This window comes from Ctenopharyngodon idella, chromosome 2, assembly GCF_019924925.1.
Source record: "Ctenopharyngodon idella isolate HZGC_01 chromosome 2, HZGC01, whole genome shotgun sequence".
Classification (NCBI taxonomy): Eukaryota; Metazoa; Chordata; class Actinopteri; order Cypriniformes; family Xenocyprididae; genus Ctenopharyngodon; species Ctenopharyngodon idella.
Window position 1 is genome coordinate 18,591,600 of NC_067221.1, and position 20,696 is coordinate 18,612,295.

General features: G+C 36.4%; 1 protein-coding gene across 3 annotated transcripts in view; it reads left to right on the forward strand.

Annotated features, from left to right (window-relative positions):
- The window catches only part of st3gal3b (ST3 beta-galactoside alpha-2,3-sialyltransferase 3b), a 64,642-nt gene extending 44,285 nt beyond the window's left edge, over nucleotides 1-20,357 (forward strand). For all 3 annotated transcript variants that reach the window (XM_051864595.1, XM_051864604.1, XM_051864613.1), the window contains 3 exons: nucleotides 6,958-7,104; nucleotides 11,558-11,704; nucleotides 17,858-20,357. In XM_051864595.1, the coding sequence (XP_051720555.1) occupies nucleotides 6,958-7,104; nucleotides 11,558-11,704; nucleotides 17,858-17,947 (384 nt within the window). In that variant the 3' untranslated portion in view covers nucleotides 17,948-20,357. The remainder of the gene's footprint in view (nucleotides 1-6,957; nucleotides 7,105-11,557; nucleotides 11,705-17,857) is intronic.
- Nucleotides 20,358-20,696: the final 339 nt, after the last annotated feature.

The following is a 20,696-nucleotide window of genomic DNA, read 5'->3' on the forward strand; positions in this document are numbered from 1 at the left end:
TATATTCTGCTTTGTGTTCTGATTTATGGCTGTGAAACAAGTACTTGTTGCTTTTAGAGCACAAACTGGGGCTATTTTGGGAATTAAGACAAGAACCATACCTAAATGGCACATAATGATGAGATGAATTTTGATTGTTCAGTTTACATGGCAGTTATACGGCTTGATACGCAATGTGAATACAACCTTATACTTTATGCTCAAAGCTCTGGCAACACAAGATTATACTTGGGATAATATTTTTACCATCAAAAGCCCTATTTGCACAGGATTATTATTACCTGGTGACCTCTAGTCATTTGTAATAATCACGGAGGTTGTCTGTGATCTTAATCCTGTGCGAATCGGCCATGTCTGTAATTTGTAACATAAAAATTTCCCCGCAAATGACTTACCATATTTCGCCGAACACCGAGGTCCTGTGACAATACAATATTAGTCCTGTGCAAATCGCCATCTCTGTGATATTTGGTCGTATATCATTTTTTTCAAGGTTTTTGTTTCCTGTGCACCTTTTTATCCATCTTTCACGAAGAATGGAGGCTGCCTTGGAGTGTTTTGATAGTATTTTGGGTGCTGGGTCATATCACTATACACTATACAACTATACAATTTGCAGAAAGAGAAAGCTGAAAACCATCAGAAGAGGAAAAAAAAAAAGATTATATGGAGATGGATGACATATATAGCAGCATGCAGTAAGGAACATTCTTCTGTTTATGATATATCATACAGCTAGATCTATAACGACATGTTACGCAAAGACTTGACATCATATCTGGGAGAGAAGTCAATACATTTAAGTAAAATAAAATCACAGGCTTTGCTTATCCCGTACGAATGCGCCACATGAAATTCAGTGATTTCTAAATCACACAAGGTCCCCAGATAATACTAATCCCATGCAAATAGGGCTAAACGTGCCATTTGCTTTTTTGATTTTCCTTCTAACAAGCTTTTTCTAAAGCCTGTGTGAGGTCAATTGTCCCAGTTGTCCTGTTTGCTGCCTCAAAGTGTGAAGATGCATACACAGGATGACCCAAGTATGTCTATAAAGCAGAAAGTCATGGCTCTCAAGGCGAAGAAAGGTCAGAACAAGGACAAAGGCAACAAAAATGAGCAAATAGCTCAGATTCTTGCTAACAAAAGGAGTGTCATCTGAGTATCCTATAGAGTTTGGATTCCTGACCCGGTCAAGAGCAACGGGATCTAGATTTCACGAACCTGACCTGCTCTGGATGAGTGCTTCACGAAATGTGCACATTTCTGCTGGGGCCCACAGAGTAAACCTTCAGCGCTTTATATACAAACTGAAGTTCATATGAATCATACAGAGCCTGGGGTGAAATGGTTTGCCAGTGCAGGTTTACACTTCTTATCAGGCTTCAGCTCTGACTGTGGTGGTATAAATTTGCATGTTGATATGTCACAGCCTAGCTGCAGTTGCAAATTTGTCATCCGGCCTGATATGTTTATAGGCATTCAGAGCATGGCAACTAGAGCAGCAAGAACAACATCTGTCCGACAGCGTGCCTGAGCCTCTAGAAGACAGGCTTTGATTGCAGCTCAGTCGGCTAGAGCACACACCATAAAAAAGATCATTTCACTTTAACGGTGTACCTCCCAAGTTTATTGACCTTTTAAATATAACCCTAAAGATAAACAGGAAACTTTTTCAAAATAGCCTGTTTTCCTCTGCTTGAACTGTGTGTATGCAGTATCTTGAGATACGGAGAGAAAGGATTGCGATTATTTGGAGGAGAACAGCTACATTTTTCACATAATACAAAGGAACCCTTGGCTATTTTTCTTCTCGCGAGCACCTGTGGAATGGTCCATTGACAACCTGTTGCCCCTCTGTGACCAGATAAGATTTCCTTGTGCATCTTTTTTGAAAGGAAGTCCCGGTGCAGAAGTTTCTCATCGAATCTGACCATGTCAAGTGTAAACCTGATCAAAGCAATACTTGAGGTTTTTCCCCCCTTTTAAAGGAGTAAGCATTAAATTACACGGATACAGTTTCTTATCCGTCAGGAATGCAGAGGAAGTTTTTGATCTTTAGTAGGGCCTATTTACACCTGGTCACTTTATGCATTTTCTCTGATTGGATAGCTATCCGATTGTGAGAAGACCAGGGGCCTCATTTATAAAGCGTGTGTACGCACAGATTTGATCTTAGAATGTGCGTATGCTTAAATCCACACCAACGCTCATATTTATAAAAACGGTCTTTGACGTGGAAAAGTGCTTAGCGTCACATCAGGGTCTGAGCAGACGTACACACTTTTCCTGGTCAGATTACTGCAGGTTTTTGGAAATCTAAGTTATTCTTGCTGCTCACCAAGGATTTGGACGATGACTGTTGATCTTTTATATGTAGATGACATTAATTAGGTGTCGTTTAAAATGCAAAGAACTGATAGCATTCAGCTGAGCACAAGTTCAAGATTATTTGCGATTTATAGATTTCACATCTGAAAGAGAGTCGTGCACTCGTTTTCTGTGTGTACGTTTATTCTAGGAATCACACGTATGCACATCTGAGAAATGATCGTAAGATCAAATTTAGGACGGTTTCTGCGCAACATTTTATAAATGAGGCTCCTGGTGTAAATGCCCTCTGAAATGCTTTTCGATATTTAAATCCAATCGCTCAAACCACTTCAGTAGGTGGTTTGAGACGCATTCCAAACTAATCTGTTCAAGTATAAATGCATCTCATTGTTGAAACCACGTATGTAAATTTTACTCCTCCCAAAATGTTAAAAAATAAATGTGTGAGAGTGTTTTAGGCTATATGACATGGTATAGCCAGATATGATGGTAAATGAAAACTGCCGTAAATGAAACTGAAAGTATGTCGCTGATTCTCAAAAGACAGTCATCTTCATTAAAAGTAGTGAGACTAAATGATCTTACCAGTTCTGATCGCCACTCTTTCTCCTATTGCAGTCTTTGATCATGAAATTATCTGATGAGAAATAAAATGCAGCTCATCTGTTGCTTTAATTGACGTAAACTGTTTAAATTTGCATATAGTGCGGTTGAAGATCAGATTTATATCTGTTTAGCGGAGACACATTTATGTGGCCAAGTGTAAATGGAACCGTTCTAACAAATCAGATAGTTAACCATTAAAACACATGAAGTGACCAAGTGTAAAAAGGCCCTTTCTGCATGATATCTCTCCCTGTGACAGTTTTGCTGGTTAAAAAACAAACAAACAAACTCATTTCTAGGTTGTGTGCCTTCTATACAACCTGATCTAGAGCACTTTCTATGTTGTGTTTAACTAAAACTATTAAAAATTGTTTTTGTTATTTGAAATAAATCTGAAATAAACTATAAATTTTAGATGGAAAAACTTTAAATGATTGTTAGAAATGTTGAAATATAAGTTAAAGTTCTAATATAATATAATAATAATAATAATAATAATATATATATATATATATATATATATATATATATATATATATATATATATATATATATATATATATATATATATATATATATATTAGTAACTGTAAATATAAAAATAAAGTAAATTTAAAATACTGAAAACTGAAATAGAATATAAATAATACTAAACTGACTTTTTCCCTGGTGGTTGATGTATGTAGTCTACGTCTACTATATTTAAAGGGTCATGAAACACAAAAACATTACATTGTTTTATTACACCCCATCCCCCTGCATTTGATTGCACCGCGCTGAACCCTGAAGACGCCAGATTTCTCTTCTCATTGTGCATTAACTTTTTGGCTTGCAGGTTCTTTATAATGAAGTTTGGCTTTTATAGTTGTTGCTTTTTCTCGCTATCTAAGCCATACGTTTGCATAACATGGAAGAAATCAGAAGTGTTTATACTGATGTCAAAATAAAACAAATCAAATACCTTTCACACTGCGTTTCAAACTTCAATGCAGATAACATCAACTACCACATACCTGTACTCCTCCCTGAAACTTAAGATCTTAAATGCACATTTGTCAAACATTAAATGTAATTTTCTGTTTTGACAAACATAACATTTAATTTCCATGTTTTTCTGTTTTGTTTTTTTTTTTGTTTTGTTTTTTGATAATCCGTTTCATTTGGATGCACGTCACAATACGGAAGAAAAGATCTCCCGCTATGTCTGTTTCATCATGGCTAGTCATAAAAATACCAATAGGAAAACATGGTGGCTTATTTTTCCATGTTAAATGCTGTAATTGAAGTTCAGGCTCTGTACTCCTAGTTTGTCAATGCTAATATTTTTTTGTTATCAGAAAACCCTCCACTAGTGTTCCTGGGAAGATTTTTCTCACCGCACATCTGCACTCAGGAACAGGTTTTCCCAGCCACCGCTGAACGTTCACCCTGACCTCTCGTTTCCAGCAGCTGACAGAGGGAGAGGTCGGCAATGTGGCCTGTGATTTTTATGGAGTGATTTAACACTCGGCGGCCATGCTGGAAGCTTGTTAAGGGCGTGCTGAGGCTGCGTTCGGGAATTGAGAGGCCTCTCTCACCTGCTGCTTTATTGGATAGATCAGTTACAGGGGCCGTCCTGTTTGACAAGAGTGTGGCGGTTGTTAAAGTTTCTGCACTGCAGACGACTTGTGGTTTTGAGGGTTTCGAGAGGTGATCAATCAGGGTATCTCACTCACTTTTTCTTTCTCTGCACTCCTGGCTGTGATTCCCTGGAATGCCGATGAGAGGTCTGGAGTAAAGCCAGGCAGAACCAATGTAGATGATGTCAACAATGGAGCTATGTTTAGAATGACCTTGTCTAACTTTGGTGGGATTGTAATGCAAACCAGAATCAGGCTGGTGCAGTGCTCTGAAAACAGTTGTCAATAAGAAAATCTAGACAAGGCAAATTTTTTAAAATTTTGCATTTCACAATAATGCTGAATATTTTCTTGAATTAACTGTGGTGGTGTTGGAGACATGGCCTAGTGAGTAGCTCTGACTTTTTGTCACCTCTCATCTCTCCTATAAATGAAAGTCCCACAAATTAAATAAAAAAAGATTAAAAGATTAAATATTAAATTAAAATGTCAATTTTTATCAATGAGGTACATTTACATGTATGCTTTTGGCAGATACTTTTTGATCAGAAATGACTTTGCATTTAAGACACACTAACAGTTCAAATATTTGGGGTCGGTGAGATTTTGAATGTGAGAGTATTTATGTATGTCCCATGATCTCTGCAGTGTTATCGCCTTGCTTTACTGTTTGAGCTACAGGATTCCTGGCTTATATAAAGACTTACATTATTCACTTTATTAAGTACTGCTATCTTCTATTTAACCTGTTTAACTAGTCTGGCTCTAGACTAACTCTTGGGTTGGGCTTTTTCAGATGCTTTGATGACCTCTTACTGTGCACTTTGTATTTCCAGTTTAGATTTTCCAGCACCATATTATTGCTATAACTATTATGTAAAATGTATTTTTGAAATTTAGCAGTGACAACGGCAGTTGTTTATTTGGCTAACCGTTGGTCTTCAAGCCACTGTATATCTAGTAAACATTTAGTGTTTTATTGTCCCTCTGAACACAAGAGTGTTTGCCTGGGACGTTTAATAACTGCTTATAAAAGTCACAGTCCTCAACACGCCTGGCCAAGAATATTAGTGCTTGCAGCTTTTAGTACTTAATATCTAATGAATATATGAATGCATAAATAGACTAGCAGATCAATACAGTATTCTGTGTTGTTTGAAAGGATTTGGAGTAAGCTGTACCTAAGCTTCTGCAGACACTCAATGATTTTGATGAAAGATTGATCCTAGTCTTAATGTTATTATGTACCGTTTAGCCAGGAGTATTCTTGTTTTTTCCATAGCAACTTGGTTATGTAAGTCACAAGAGTAACTCCTGTGTAGTATTAAACCTGTCCTTCGAGAAGGAAACAACCTTACCATATCTGCGAGACGACTGATCCAATGGAAGGAATGTCTAAGCTTACAGAGACATCCTCACTTGTGCCAAGTGATTTCAAAAGAATCAATCAGGGACTTCCTGTTTTATTTCTTCTTCAAACAACCTATCACTCTTACACCAAACACTACTGGCCAGCGCATTTCCTATGCGTTTACTCATACTCTTTCACATACTGTTATATTCTGAATGGAGGCATACTTCAGCTTGGCAAGATATGTCCAGTATATACTTTACACTGGATGTCGGTGGTTTCGTAGATGCATTGGTTGTGAATTCATGATTTTATTGTTGTTGTCAAGTTTTTCCATGTTTACACCTGCTTGTGGTTTCAGCATTCCTCAGAATTTCTGCTTCTGTTCAGCAAAACCGTGCTGTTGACAGAAGAGATGATGTTTTCTTGCCATGGCTTGCTGTGGGCGCGGGGGCCTCCAAAACTGCTTCAAAGCCGTTCGTTCGGCTCAATAGCTGCTCCTATTGTTGGGCTATATCAAAGGCAGTCTGCTTATTTGAACAGGTGACTCCTATTAAGTCCGATGACCTGGCTGGCTGTTTGCCAGCAGTGCTGCCGTGGCTTCGCGGAGCTCGTCTAGTCAGGACGCTAATACCTGATGATCTCGGTGCCAGGTCGCAGATTGAATAATTGCTGAGCTATGGCACTCTGCAGGTCTCCTGAGTAATTGTTATGGGAGAAGCTGGGGGCCGTTGCTCCCCAAACGCTCGTGGAGGTCAGGATTTCATTTGTCCACTTCCTGTGGGCTCGTCCAACCTGTGCGGCTTACTTCACTTTTAATGAAAGCCATCTATGCGTACACCATCAGTATGCAGTGATGGCACCTTATAGGCTTTGTGCCTGAACTCATGATTATGGAATAGATTATTTTCTCACTTCTGCTGTAAGATGAAACAAAAATGTTCCATACATTTTTCATGATGCATTTGGTGATCAAACATGGATGTGCAGTCTCATTTGTCCATATCATAATTCTTCTCTCTCTTTTTTTTTTTTTTTTTTCTTTAGCAAGGAACAGAGGGCTTCTGGAAGTCTGTAGCGCACTATGTGCCCCGGGAACCCTCTGAGATACGAATCCTCAACCCCTACTTCATACAAGAGGCTGCCTTCCAGTTTATTGGCCTTCCACAGAACAATGGCCTCATGGGTAAAGGGGTAAGCAACATGCTCATTAAGTTTCAGTACTTTACATAACATTGTTTACATTAAACACATTGAGAGCAAGAGGATCTGACTCTGCTAAAACTGGTAGCTCTTCGAAAGGAACTGTTGGACTGCCTCAGTTTATTGAACCAAAATGGCAGGCAATGCTTTTAGTCAATCTTATGTTAATAGGGGTCACAGGAAGCCTTAGACACGTGTTTCCTCAATTAGCCTGTAATTATCATAAAGATCACCATAGGTCAAAGGCAGCTTGACTAATCTAATAGGTGGGGAGAGCTTATGCCATTTATTTGGTCCAAACCTGGACAAAGCTGTATCTAAATCCTCATTATCCAATGCCTAACATGAAAAAATCTCAAATCTCAAATAATGCAGCAGGAGTTAGATTAAAAAATAATCTTTTTGTGAAAAAAGGTTTAGCGCTTTAAAATGTTTAGCGATATAGCTGATGGAAATGCCATTTGTCAATAAAATTTCTCAAATGTCGACACAATCTTTTTCCATTTATTTTTAGCGCATAAAATCTATATCGATAGTTCAAATGTCGCAAAAATGAGTTTGGAAACACTTTTTGTCGAGAAAAGGGGCTTTAACGCAAATAAATGTGGTGTCAGAATTAGCCTATACATGCAGCGTCCGTGCGTTGCTCCCGTTAAAGCACCGTTTCTCCATAGATTGTAGTTCAAAGGTTCATCACAAGGATGAGGAAAGTAGGCCTACTGTCTTGAAAATATCTGCAGCTCGACAAAAATAAGTGGAGTGTTGGACTGTTGGAGTTTTCAACGCTGACAAGAAGAAAGGTAAAATAAAACAGAACTTCTTTATCTGAATAAATAAAAGTAGGCATAAAATTGTGAGTCTGTTTCGATTTAATGATCAGAAACGGTTCTAGGCTATGTGACAAATGAAAATCACAAACATGACACTTGTAAATAAAATAATTTTATAAGTACAATTTATTAATATAGAATTTTATCCCAAATAAATTAGGAAAATAAAGTGGTTGACTCCAAAAAGCCCTAATAATGTTATGTGAGAATAAGCCTCAGTTAAGCTAATGCAGACCGCTTAAAAAAAGGTTAAATACACAGAATGTTTTAGTACACAGCTCCATCTGTTTCTGGGGGGGAAAAAAAAAAAAACATTTTTTGATGGGTTTGATGTTGTTGAACTATGAAACCAGAACGAATAACTTTTTTTGCTTTGAATGCATTCTCGGCCGCGTCAAACCACGATTGCATGTTCAAGGAGTTAAAGACTGTTGCAATAACCTAAGACTCAATATTTCACTGTACCAGTGTTTTATGGACCCTAAAAATGTTTGCTTAAGTGAGAAAAGTGAGTATATTATAGTATAATAACATTATATGTGAAAATATACGTAGTAGGCTACTGGTGAATTTCAATTGTCTCATTATACTCTGTAGCTACATTTTACAAATGAGATGCAAAAGATGAAAAATTATGTATGGAAACGGCTCATTGCTGTTTGAATTTGAATGCAAGTAGAATTAAAATGAATTGAAAGACAGCTAACTTTTAATGCTAAAATGCAAGTCAAAAAATGGCATCTATAGAAATTTGTGTTTGGTTTATATATTTCACCATATTTAATAAATTATTGTTTGTCGACAGGGTGAAAGAGCACTTCATTTACCATTACCTGTGTTAAATTTCTTTAAATTGCTGTTCATTGAATTCATATTTTAAAACTTGTGAATTGAAAAGAAGGTCATGCTAAAATAATGATAGTGGGCAAATTTTGATTGTGGGCAAATTTTTTTGAGTAGGTTCTTTCAGTCAAACTGACTTGTTAGTGAATCTGTCCGAATTTGGGGAAAAATCCTTATCCAATAATCACAAATACCTGGAAATTTCATTGAAACACAAAGGGTGGGAACCTTGTATATAATTTGGCATGTTAAATTCTACTATAAAAATTCATCATGAATGCTGTGGCCACACTTAGAACACCCCACCCCATTAGCAAACACATTTTATTCAGACATGGGTGCTGGGTGTGCAGTAGCCCACGGGAAGACTGGGAATCAGCACTGTCAAAAAAAATTGTGTGACATGCCTCAGATCTCACATATGGGCTGCAACAAAGAGTACTTGCCTACTAAGAGCTCATAAACAACACACTTTCCTTTCAGTCCCAGGAAATTGGACTTGAGAAAGTAGATAAATGCCACTAGCATCATAGCTTGATGAAGCTCTCAGCCATCCCATCATGGCATGAGTACAGACAAGGGTCTGTGTGTGAGCTTGGCCACCTCCTGAAAACTCAAACCTCCTCTGAATGGTAGAACATGTGCAGTGCACGTGGAGCAGAGCCCAAGCCCCTAAGGTTTGTGTAGGTAGGGGGGCAGCACAGGAGGGAAGCTGTCCCATACGGTACTGATCAAGATGGGATACATTTTGACACAGCCTCCCCCTTTGAGCACTCCAAACACCCACCTGCTTAAGGCTGCATACACTGACACAATCTTAATACTAGTGTGTGTGTGTGTGTGTGTGTGTGTGTGTGTGTGTGTGTGAACCAGACCCCAGGCCACTGTAAGCTAATGATTTAGAATGGTTGACTTCCCCAGGGAGATGAGGAAGTGAAGGTCTGCCTCCTGAAATTGGTGCGTCAAGGGTGGGGGTCTGTTTTAAGCAAATTGTTAATCACACGCAGCTCAAGATGAGTTAACAACTGTAGACCAGAACTAAGCCAGAACTCCTTCAGGCACAACGCCATCCAGACCTTGAGGAAGAGCTGGACCAGAGCAGACCACAGACAGTGATGTTAAATAGATTAAAATACAGCACAGCAAGCATAGTTATTCTGCTTATCCACACACACACACACACACACACACACACACACACACACACACACACACACACACACACATACTATATAAATATCTAGTCATTTTAAATCAGTAACCATTCTAATGGATTCAAATTAGGGATGTTAACGATTAATCGACGATTGATTGTCGATAATACATTTAATCGTTAAAACTTACTACAGAACAAGAAAAAACGAAGCATGTTTGGGACCATTTTACAGCTAGAGTTACACCTTCATGATGACTATAAGTTTGTGTGTGCATTCGCAGCCTTTTGTTTTATGCAAATGTAAGTTGTAATATTGTGTTTATTTTGTGTAGGACTATCTATATCTGATTTATCTCATATAGGATGCATTTGGTTAAGAATTAACGCTGTACTAAAGCGTGTCGTGATCAGCTTCAGCGCATGCAGCTCAAACAGCAATGCACAACTAATGACTATCATATTACATAACATTATAAAGAGAACAATATTGTAATAAAATATTGTGAATTATTTGGGTTTAGTTTCTGTTTCATTGCTCCAGGAAGAGCGCGCGTCCACAACATGACTCACACATTCTGAATAGCACGTACGCAACTTAGTTCAAGTTCACTTGTACCTTCACATCATTTTGTGCAGATATAATTTGTAATATTATGTTTCTTTTGTATATATCTAATTAATCTCATATAGGATGTGTTTCTTTGAGTTAAATAACATGCTAGCAAAGTGCCCCAGTTTACCGGTGTTCACCGCTTCAGCGCGTGCAGCTCAAACAGCAATACACGACTAATAACTATGATTGGTACCATCATATTACATAACATTATAATGAGAACACTATTTTAATAAATTGTTGTGAATTCATTGGGTTTAGTTACCGTTTTCAGCTCGTTGTTCCAGGAAGAGTGCGTCCACAACTGACAAGCACGCATCTGAGGCAGTGTTGGTGACACTGTATTAGTCGTTATATTAGATTATTAAATAAGTAATTTAATAAATTATCAATCACATCGACTCATTTTACAATCCTACTATCCTTTTATTTAAATTAAAAACCCTTCTCATTCATTTGGTGAGGAAAATGCTGCTTTGAGCAGCATTTGCACACCCTGTCATGCTGTTGACTATATGCCACTGCAGTAGACGCATATTGCAGTATTAAGACGATTAAGTATTAACAACAGTTGATCATGTGAATTTGTGTAAATTGACATCCCTAATTCAAATTTGTTAGGTTGATTCATACAGATACCTTGTGAGTTCATGAGTCTTTTTAACTTATTTTATTAATAAAATATTTCTTTTCATGTAGTTGAAATGTTAATATAGTGCTTTATAGCATGATAGGACTTCATTTACGATTAAACAAGCAATAAAATGCATTTTCTTGTTTCTTATCTGGTCAAACATAAAAAATTTTATCAATGTTTTGTCATTACAATTCACAAAACAAGCGCAAGATATTGTATTGGGTTTGAGATTATAGTCTAAGGCTCTGGATAAGTATATTATCTTCACTTGAGGTCCATAGAGCTGCTTGCATGCTTATTATTTGATGATGAATTTTTAAAATGCTGCAGTATCAATTTAAAAAAACTTGCTTTCTTTTCCATAGAACATTCCAACGTTGGGCACCGTTGCCATAACGATGGCCCTTCATAACTGCGATGAAGTCGCTGTTGCTGGATTTGGCTATGACATGAACACCCCTCATGCACCCCTGCACTACTACGAAACAGTTAAAATGTCTGCCATAAAAGAGGTAACCGTTTTATGTGTTTGTTTTTTTTAATTGACAAAATGTCAAATTAACTTTTCAAATTAAACATTTCAGGCAATACTGTGGATTTTTTTCTTTTTTAGGAGGTGTTTTAAATGCATAGACAAAACATTTTGTACAGTAAACAACTATGAGCTCAGTTCTTAGACCATTGTTTGATCAATGTCTGTTTATCTGTTCACTTTATGGAAAATTACAATGATGATGTCATCAGCAGAATGTCCTGGGCTACTTGCTGTCCTGGTTTTTTTTTTTTTTTTTTTTTTCCCTTAGATCAGTCCATATGTAGATAACTTTGTCGTTATGTTTTGTAAATTCCTCTCTGCCCACATTTGCCATGGCTGTAAAAGCACGCTCATAAAACAGAGCTGTTAACGCACAGTTAGCTCCTGACTGCTCTGGCACCCATCCTTGTCAAATCACAGTCAGGTACCATTCATGCAGAACTCGCTCACTTCCTGCTGCCTGTATTCTGTCGGTTTAAGACTTGTGCTCTATGTAATGTCAGCTTAAACAAATGGGATTTAAGCTGTTGGCCTTGTAGAGCTAGTAGCTCACATACTGTAACAGTGTAGAGTATTTATCTTTGTAGGTTTGACAGGAGTCTTCATCCCAGCTGTGATGTTAGGGATTAATTACTACAGTACTCTATGGCTTTCAGCAGTAAATTCCAGGATTAGAGTAAAAGGTTGCTTCACCAGATTGTTGGGGAAAATGTGAAATTTACATTAATGCACTTCAGAATCCTGTGAGGAAATTACTTATAACCCTTATGTCTCTGAGTAGTTTAAGATTATTCTATATTAGATAATAATATATTATGAAAAATTATATACATTAAAAACCATTAAAAAAAGTTTAGAATTTGAACTTACATGTACTTACAGTGTACTTACCTAAGAAAGTACTGGGTAATACAAGGTAACTACATGGGTTAAGGTTAGGTTATTGGTAGGTTCAGGGTTAGTACCTAGTTATTACCCAGTTATTGCAATTACTATAATAAGCACATAGTACGTACATGGGAACAGGACTGTAAAATAAAGTGCAACAACCGACATAATTAGATTTCTAATTCAAATAAATGCTGTTTATTTGAACTTTATATTTTCAAAGAATCCTGCAAGAAATCAGTTTTCGTGAAAATATTAAGGAGCACAACTGATTTCAGCATTGATAATAATCAGAAATGTTTTTTGAGGAGCAAATCCGCATATCAGAATGATTTCTGAAGGACCATGTGACACTGAAGACTGGAGTAATGATGCTGAAAATTCAGCTTTGCCATCACAGGAATAAATTATATTTTAAAATATTAAAATAGAAAACAGTTATTTTAAATTTCACAATATTACTGTTTCTTTTTCCTGTATTTTTGATCAAATAAATGCTTCATTTGTGAACGTGAAGCTTCATTCAGACTGTCAGTCAAAATCTGATGTTTGTGCATATCCAATTGAAATCCGATCAGATTTAGCAAGTGTGAACAGTGGTTTATTTGACTTTTTTACACCACATAAAACATAAACATGTCAGACATTGTAGGACACATGGTGAAAGTTGCTGCAGAAACAAGGTTTTGTTGTTACAAAGTGCCGGTTGAGCAGAAAATTGTTTTCAAACTGGCGGAGACGACAACATGGAATAAAGCCACCCATACCATCTTTCTACCTTTCTGCCGCCGCCTCATAAGACGCAGTATTCCAGCGCAGCGGCTACATGTTGTCATGTTGTAAATGAGACAAATCCCTCCATGTTGCGGCTGTTGTTGGTGGTGTTTTTTGGCGTATACCTACCTACGCAATGTCATTGCCATAGAAAGCAATGCAGATATTCCAGAAAACTAAAAAGCGGCATAGGACACACAAATCGTTTCTGAACAATGTGTATCCAGTCAATCATTTTAGATCAGATTCCAATCGGATACACACATAATCAGAGACTTCTTTCAACAACTTAAACAAATCCGACCCCAGATGCCAAGAGCTGTTTCTCTAAGTATTGAGGTGTGGTTTCAGATCCTCTCTCCCTACGGCAGTTCGGCCTGAGGAGACTCTTAACCCAGCATTCATTTTGGCTTGTACTCCAGGATCTGCTGGGTTTTTTGTGACTGTGATCCGTCACAAGGGCTGAGCAGGCTGAAGCAGACAGCCCAGAGACTGACGAGAGGTTTTTGGCCTGGTATAACGGCCCCAGCAGGCCCAGAACCTCCTGTCAGGGGCTGTTGTGGGGTCCCGCCCGTTCGGACCGAGAGCCTCTCACAGGAACCCAAAGCTCTGGTTTCATCCAACATTACCAGGCCAGTAGTTCCTCTGCTATGCTGTTCTGCATCTGAAAATCACATTGAAGAACAATAGGATATTAAAAGAAAACTGGAGAGGATGGTTTTTACAGGAGTCAATACAGCTCCAGTTCTCTGATCCCAGACCCCACTATATCCCTCTCCTGTGGCTCAGAGCTCTGTTATTGTTGTAATAAAAGATAGTAGTAAATGTGAAGTGCTGTGGAACTAAGAATTAATGTAACTTTTTTTTTTTTTATCATGACTGATTCTGACCTTCGCTAAACCACAAATCTGTGGGGGGGGGGGAACAATACTGACTAACCACATTTAGCAGCTGTTTCCATCCACCATTTTTCAGTAACACTTTAGTTTAGGGTCCAATTCTCACTAATAACTAGTTACTTATTAGCATGCATATTACTAGGATATTGGCTGTTTATTAGTACTTATAAAGTATATATGAATGCCTTATTTTTTGCATGACCTTATTCTATGTACATCCCTTAAAAGGATAGTTCACCCAAAAATGAAAATTCCGTCATCATTTACTCCCCCTCAAGTTGTTTCAAACCTGTATAAATTTCTTTGCTCTGCTGTACACAAAGGAAGAATTTGACTACCATAGTAGGAAAAATAAATACTATGGCAGTCGATGGGGGGGCGAAATCTGCTTGGTTACAAACATTCTTCCAAATATCTTCCTTTTTGTACAGCTGAACAAAGAAATTTATACAGGTTTGGAATAACTTGAGGAGGAGTAAATGATGACAGAATTTTCATTTTTGGGTGAACTATCCCTTTAATCCTACCGAATACCTAAACTTAACAACTAACTACCTTACTAACTATTAATAAGCAGTAATTAGGAGTTTTAGTTAAAAGTAAGAATTGGACCCTAATCTAAAGTGTGACCATCTTTTCTATTATAAATCTGTGGAGGACGTACGTGTTTGGATTTTAATACAATTTCAGAGAAATTACCTAAAGATACAATAAAATGTTTTTGGGTCAATAATAATAGTGACGCAAGACACCCAAAGAGGATACAAGCTGTTTTTATTCAATTTTTTTTTTTTCTTAAATCTTTAATCCACAGCATGAACTTCTCAAGATTTATTTAACCCTTGTGCATTCAAAAAAAAAAAGTTACACTTAGGTGCAAAATGGACAAAAATGTCCATGCCAAAAAACTGTCATAGAAATATGATTTATTAATATTTTTTTCCACTTTCACTGATGTCAATTTTTAACCAGCATCTGTTCTATCCATAGATACCAAACATTCATCAATTTTAAGAACTTTAACCCTTTAAATGCTGGTTTGTTTACATAATGCCATAGGTGTTTTTTTATGAAAAAATTAAAAATAGTAGTTTATTTTCATAAACTAAATGCTAAGCAGAATTTTTTTTCTTTGCTTATTAGATTCTTGGGTGGGTCAATGAAGAACAACAACATTAATTTTGAGGCATTTATATTTTTTATGTAGTGTCAGATTTTTAAAAAAACTAACACTTAGGTCCATAATGGACAAAAATGTCCATGCCAAAAAACTGTCATAGAAATATGATTAAGTAATATTTTTTTTCCACTTTCACTGATGTCAATTTTTTAACCAGCATCTGTTCTATCCATAGATACCAAACATTCATTAATGTTAAGAACTTTAACCCTTTAAATGCTGGTTTGTTTACATAATGCCATAGGTGTTTTTTTTATGAAAAAATTAAAAATAGTAGTTTATTTTCATAAACTAAATGCTAAGCAGAATTTTTTTTCTTTGCTTATTAGATTCTTGGGTGGGTCAATGAAGAACAACAGCATTAATTTTGAGGCATTTCTATTTTTTATGTAGTGTCAGATTTTTTACAAAAACTAACACTTAGGTCCATAATGGACAAAAATGTCCATGCCAAAAAACTGTCATAGAAATATGATTTATTAATATTTTTTTTACACTTTCACTGACTGTTTTTTTTTTTTTTTTTTATCAGCATCTCTTCTATTCATAATTACCAAACATTCATTCATTTTCAGAATTTTAACCCTTTACAAATCAGTTTCTTTACATCCTCGGCTTCTAATGCACCTGTGTGCTCACTGTCAGTGGGCAACACTAGCTTCAGAGCTTCCTCTGCTGAGTAACGTCTCTTCAAACAATGAAATGATCAACCCCTCAAGCACCACATATTTATAGGTTTGGCTGTGAGGACACCTGTGTGAACTCAAACTTTGTATAAAATCTACCAGACTAAAAAATCAGCATTTTCTTGTGGTAAAAACTAAAACAATGTGTTTAGGGGCTTCTGAACTTCTACTTCAAATTCAAGCATAACTTTTATCTCCGTACAAAAACAATAACAAGTGAAAAAGTGCAATCAAGGGTTAAGATGTGTGTTTGGTCGAAAAAGAAAAACCTCAAAGCTCATTAACCTTCTTTGACCTTTTTCATAGTTTTCACATGGCCCTATGACCCTGCCAAGGGTGTGACTCATACATGGAGTGGGATTTTTTGATTGCCAGTACGATATAATTTCTTTCAAACTAATTACACACATTAAATTTTCAGTAAACACATGCAAACTACACTCTGACATCCTTATCAATATACCCACACAATTCAAATTGACTCTATAATAGACTATAATATGCATAAGCAGAAAACACAAATAAAGCGAGTATTTCTTTTATATGCCAAATTTGAAAATGTGGCACAATCTAGTAAATAATAGTAAAAATGTAAAATTTGAAGCCTTGCCGATAGAATGAATGCCTATTTGCAAATATTGTATCATTTTATAGTCAAATGGCCCTGGGTTAAAAAATTGCAGTTTTAATGGGTTTCAATGTGGACATTTTTGTCCTTAAGGTCCTGAGTGTGAGTATTTTTTGTACGAAGGGTAAAATTGATTTTTTTTTTAAGGAAATGAGGGTAAAATATTAAAATTCCAATAAAAATAAACACCTGAGCCAAAATTCATGTAGTTGGCATTAACAAAGGCACACTTATAACAAAAAACAAAACTGAAATGGACAAAAATGTCCATAAGGTTGCACAAGGGTTAAACTATGCGTCACCTTCAGCGAGGTAAATTACGAATGATTGCAGGTTATTGTTGTGTGGATTTAGTTCACAGTATTATAGTGAATGTGTTGTAAAAACATTAGGAACAGTTCATTTCACTAATGTAAGCAGCTGTAATTACTTTCAAATGAGGCTTTTCTCTTGTCACCCAATTCACACCCAATTCCAATCAATTATAGCACTTTAGGAGCACATTCAACACACTATGAAGGCAATTTTTTACATTTTGGGCGAATTGGTGGCTAACTTGTACGATCTCATTTGTATGTTTTTGCTTACGCCCCTTTCGTGGTTAGGTTTAGTGGTAGATTTTCATGCTTACATTTTTATACATATATAAAAATCATAAGTTTTTGTACAAATTCATAAAAAAAATGTGACCTCATAAAATATGTATGTTTTCTTATGAAATCGGAATGGCACATTTTTCTGAAATAAGGTTGAAAAGCTTAATGAAAGGGGTGGAGCTTGGCGTTATACATCCTATCAGTCACAGACAAGATATCCATAAGTGATAATTCCTGATATGTCTCGTACAAATGAATTGTGATTGGTTGTTTATGATGTCATATGCCCTCTTATATTTGAATGGATGCTTCGCAACCAATTTAAGTTGCTGTATTCACCAAATTTAATGCTAATAGTCAAAATCTCTGCTTCCAAGACTGACATGCTTGGTATAATGAGAATAAAAGGGCAGACTGTTGTGTCAAGAGTCCACCACATTAAGTAAGAAATGACAGTCTGCTGTTTGTTTCCCCCACAGTCATGGACTCACAACATCTCAAAGGAAAAGGAGTTTCTCCGCAAGTTGGTGAAGGCCAACATCATCACAGACTTAACCAATGGGATTTGAACCTCCCAAGGTGGGTGCCTTTCTTGGAGGACTTGAAAACGCAGGATCCTGGGAAACTCTGGACCAGACAACACTGAAGAGCATGATTTCAGAGGTGGGAGCGATGGCTCACTTAAGATGCACATGTGCCTTCTTACCGACAGGCTTCCTCTGAGCGGGACATTGAAGGGTTCTTGAATGTCTCCGGGGACAATCCTTGTTGGAAACTATCAGAGACTTTGAGGGGACCGACACAATGCGCTTGAGGAATGAGTCGCAACATTAACTGATTGTGCCAAATGTACCTCTATTGGAGGAGATGCCTCTCCTCTCCTGCCTGAATGTATTAACGGTGTAAATATCAAAGATTTTTACAGTGCATTTTAATGCTAAGGCCCCTGCCTTCACACGTGATTCTCCGTCCAGGGCACTCAGTGCGTATCCTGCCCCAGTGTGTGGAAGGGCAGACGCAGGTCTTTGATTCAACCCTTCTTCTGAGCACAGGAGGCTCTTTATCTCCTGAATGTGAGCTTATGTTACAGCTTCTTTTGTTGAGGAAAGGAGCTCAATCTCTAAGTTATTTATTTTGGTGAACAGATGAAGGCCTTTTGTTTTGTTTTGTTTTTTTTTGTATTTAAAATACCACATGTCCAAAATGACTTGTGTTATAAATACTCACTACAGTTTACTTGAAGTGGGAGACTGAGTACCTATTAGGGATGCACAGATAGCATTTTTTTTTTCCCCAATTTAATACCTTAATACCTGAATTGTGCGTATCGGCCAGTACTTCACAAACTTTCTAATGGGCCGTTCACATGTCGCATCTAAAAACGTGTGGAAAACGCCGGCCGTGCCACTTTCTCATCTTTTCAAAGTACAGCTATGTACTTTGTACAGCTATGAGCAACTGTTCGTCCATCTCGGCTGAGCTTTCGATGTTGTTACTGAAAGGCCGAAGCTGATTGGTTGGACATGTCACATGACCTTGCGGCATTCTGAAAAGAATATTTATGAATATATTTCATCTCGCCGCGCCTGGAAAAAACGCTTCTATTATGAGCGCGCTTGCCGCGCATCTACATTTGTGAAATAACGAACTTGAGCGTGCAAAAGACGCAACATGTGAACGGCCCCTAAAAACACACAACTTCATTATAAATAAATAGAAAACAGAAAAACTTACACACATTCTATGCTACTGTTCAAAAGTTTGGGGTCAGTAAAAAAAAAAAAAAATTCAACAAGGCTGCATGAAATTGATCAAAGACTTTTACATTGTTAATTCATTTTAAATACATGCTGTTTCTTTTAAATAATATTTCACAATATTAGTGTTTTTACTGTATTTTTGATCAAATCAATGCAGTCTTGGTGAGCATAAGATACTTCTTTCCAAACCACAAAATTTTACCGACCCGAGAAATGTTCTAATCTAACAAACACCAAGTAGCAAGAACCACAACATTCAGAAACTTCAGTAAAGTACAGTCCTTTTAAACAAAAACAAAGACCTTTATATACAGATTAATGGATAATGACATCTGACTCTTTTCATGAACTTAAATTTAACGACTTAAATATCTGTTTGTTACATAAAGATATAGAATGGCTTTAAAGGACTTACGATACAGTATATTGCAGTAAAACTTATGTTAAGTAGTTTTTGTCCTAACAGTAACATCCCTGGCAAGCGCACAGTGTCTGATTTAGATCGATATCTGATCTGACAAAAAATGTCTGTATCTTTGCAGATACAATCCAGATCGGTGCATCTCAAAATCACTTGACATTATGGTACACTGCCATCCTGAATTCTGCCGCTTTCAAAAGGCAGCGGTTTCAGACCAATACACTAAGAAGAATCATTTTTAACTTGGTTTTTTACTTTTTTTCTTTTTTTTTTTTTTTTGTTATACATTTGAAGATTAGCAATGTCACTTACATTTACAAAAGAGATCGATTTTGTTTGTACTTTTTTGGTGGTACGGACCATTTTAAGGAGTACTTGTTCCAGCGTTTTATAGTTTTTGAGCTGTGAGCTTTCAGAGCAACTTAGGCAGAGTACTGGAAACATACCATTGCACTAGCTATCAGAGTTCATCATGTTACATTACATTATGTTCACTACACCTGGTACTCATCAAGATCCCACAACAGGAAGGAGTCATCATGGCATCATCCTGACTGTCTGAAACAATTGAAAGGGTTCTTTGCCGTCGTAGAATGGTGTATTTATACTGTGCAGTATGCCACCAATCAGCATTATAATGATGATCATTTGGAGTTAGAAGGAAATACAAAAGTATTATTGTTTCTTATATATATATATATATATATATATATATATAGATAATAAAATATTATTATATAAATATACCTTCAAGTTGTAATAAAATTAATGTGTTGGGCAGTTTTGGCCCTTAATTGATTTTTTTTGTGTGTGTCTCATCTTTATCTTTCTCTGCTTTTTTTCAAAGACAGTGCACACTATATTTGAATCACAGATTGAAGGTTTTTTTTTTTTTATATCATATGCAGCAACTTCTTTTTAGGTACCAGATTATTTTTATTTTATTTTATTTTATTTTATTTTATTTTATTTTATTTTATTTTATTTTATTTTATTTTATTTTATTTTATTTTATTTTATTTTATTTTATTTTATTTTATTTTATTTTATTTTATTTTATTTTATTTTATTTTATTTTATTTTATTTTATTTTATTTTATTTGTGCCTTTAAGATATTATGATAATAAATGGGAACG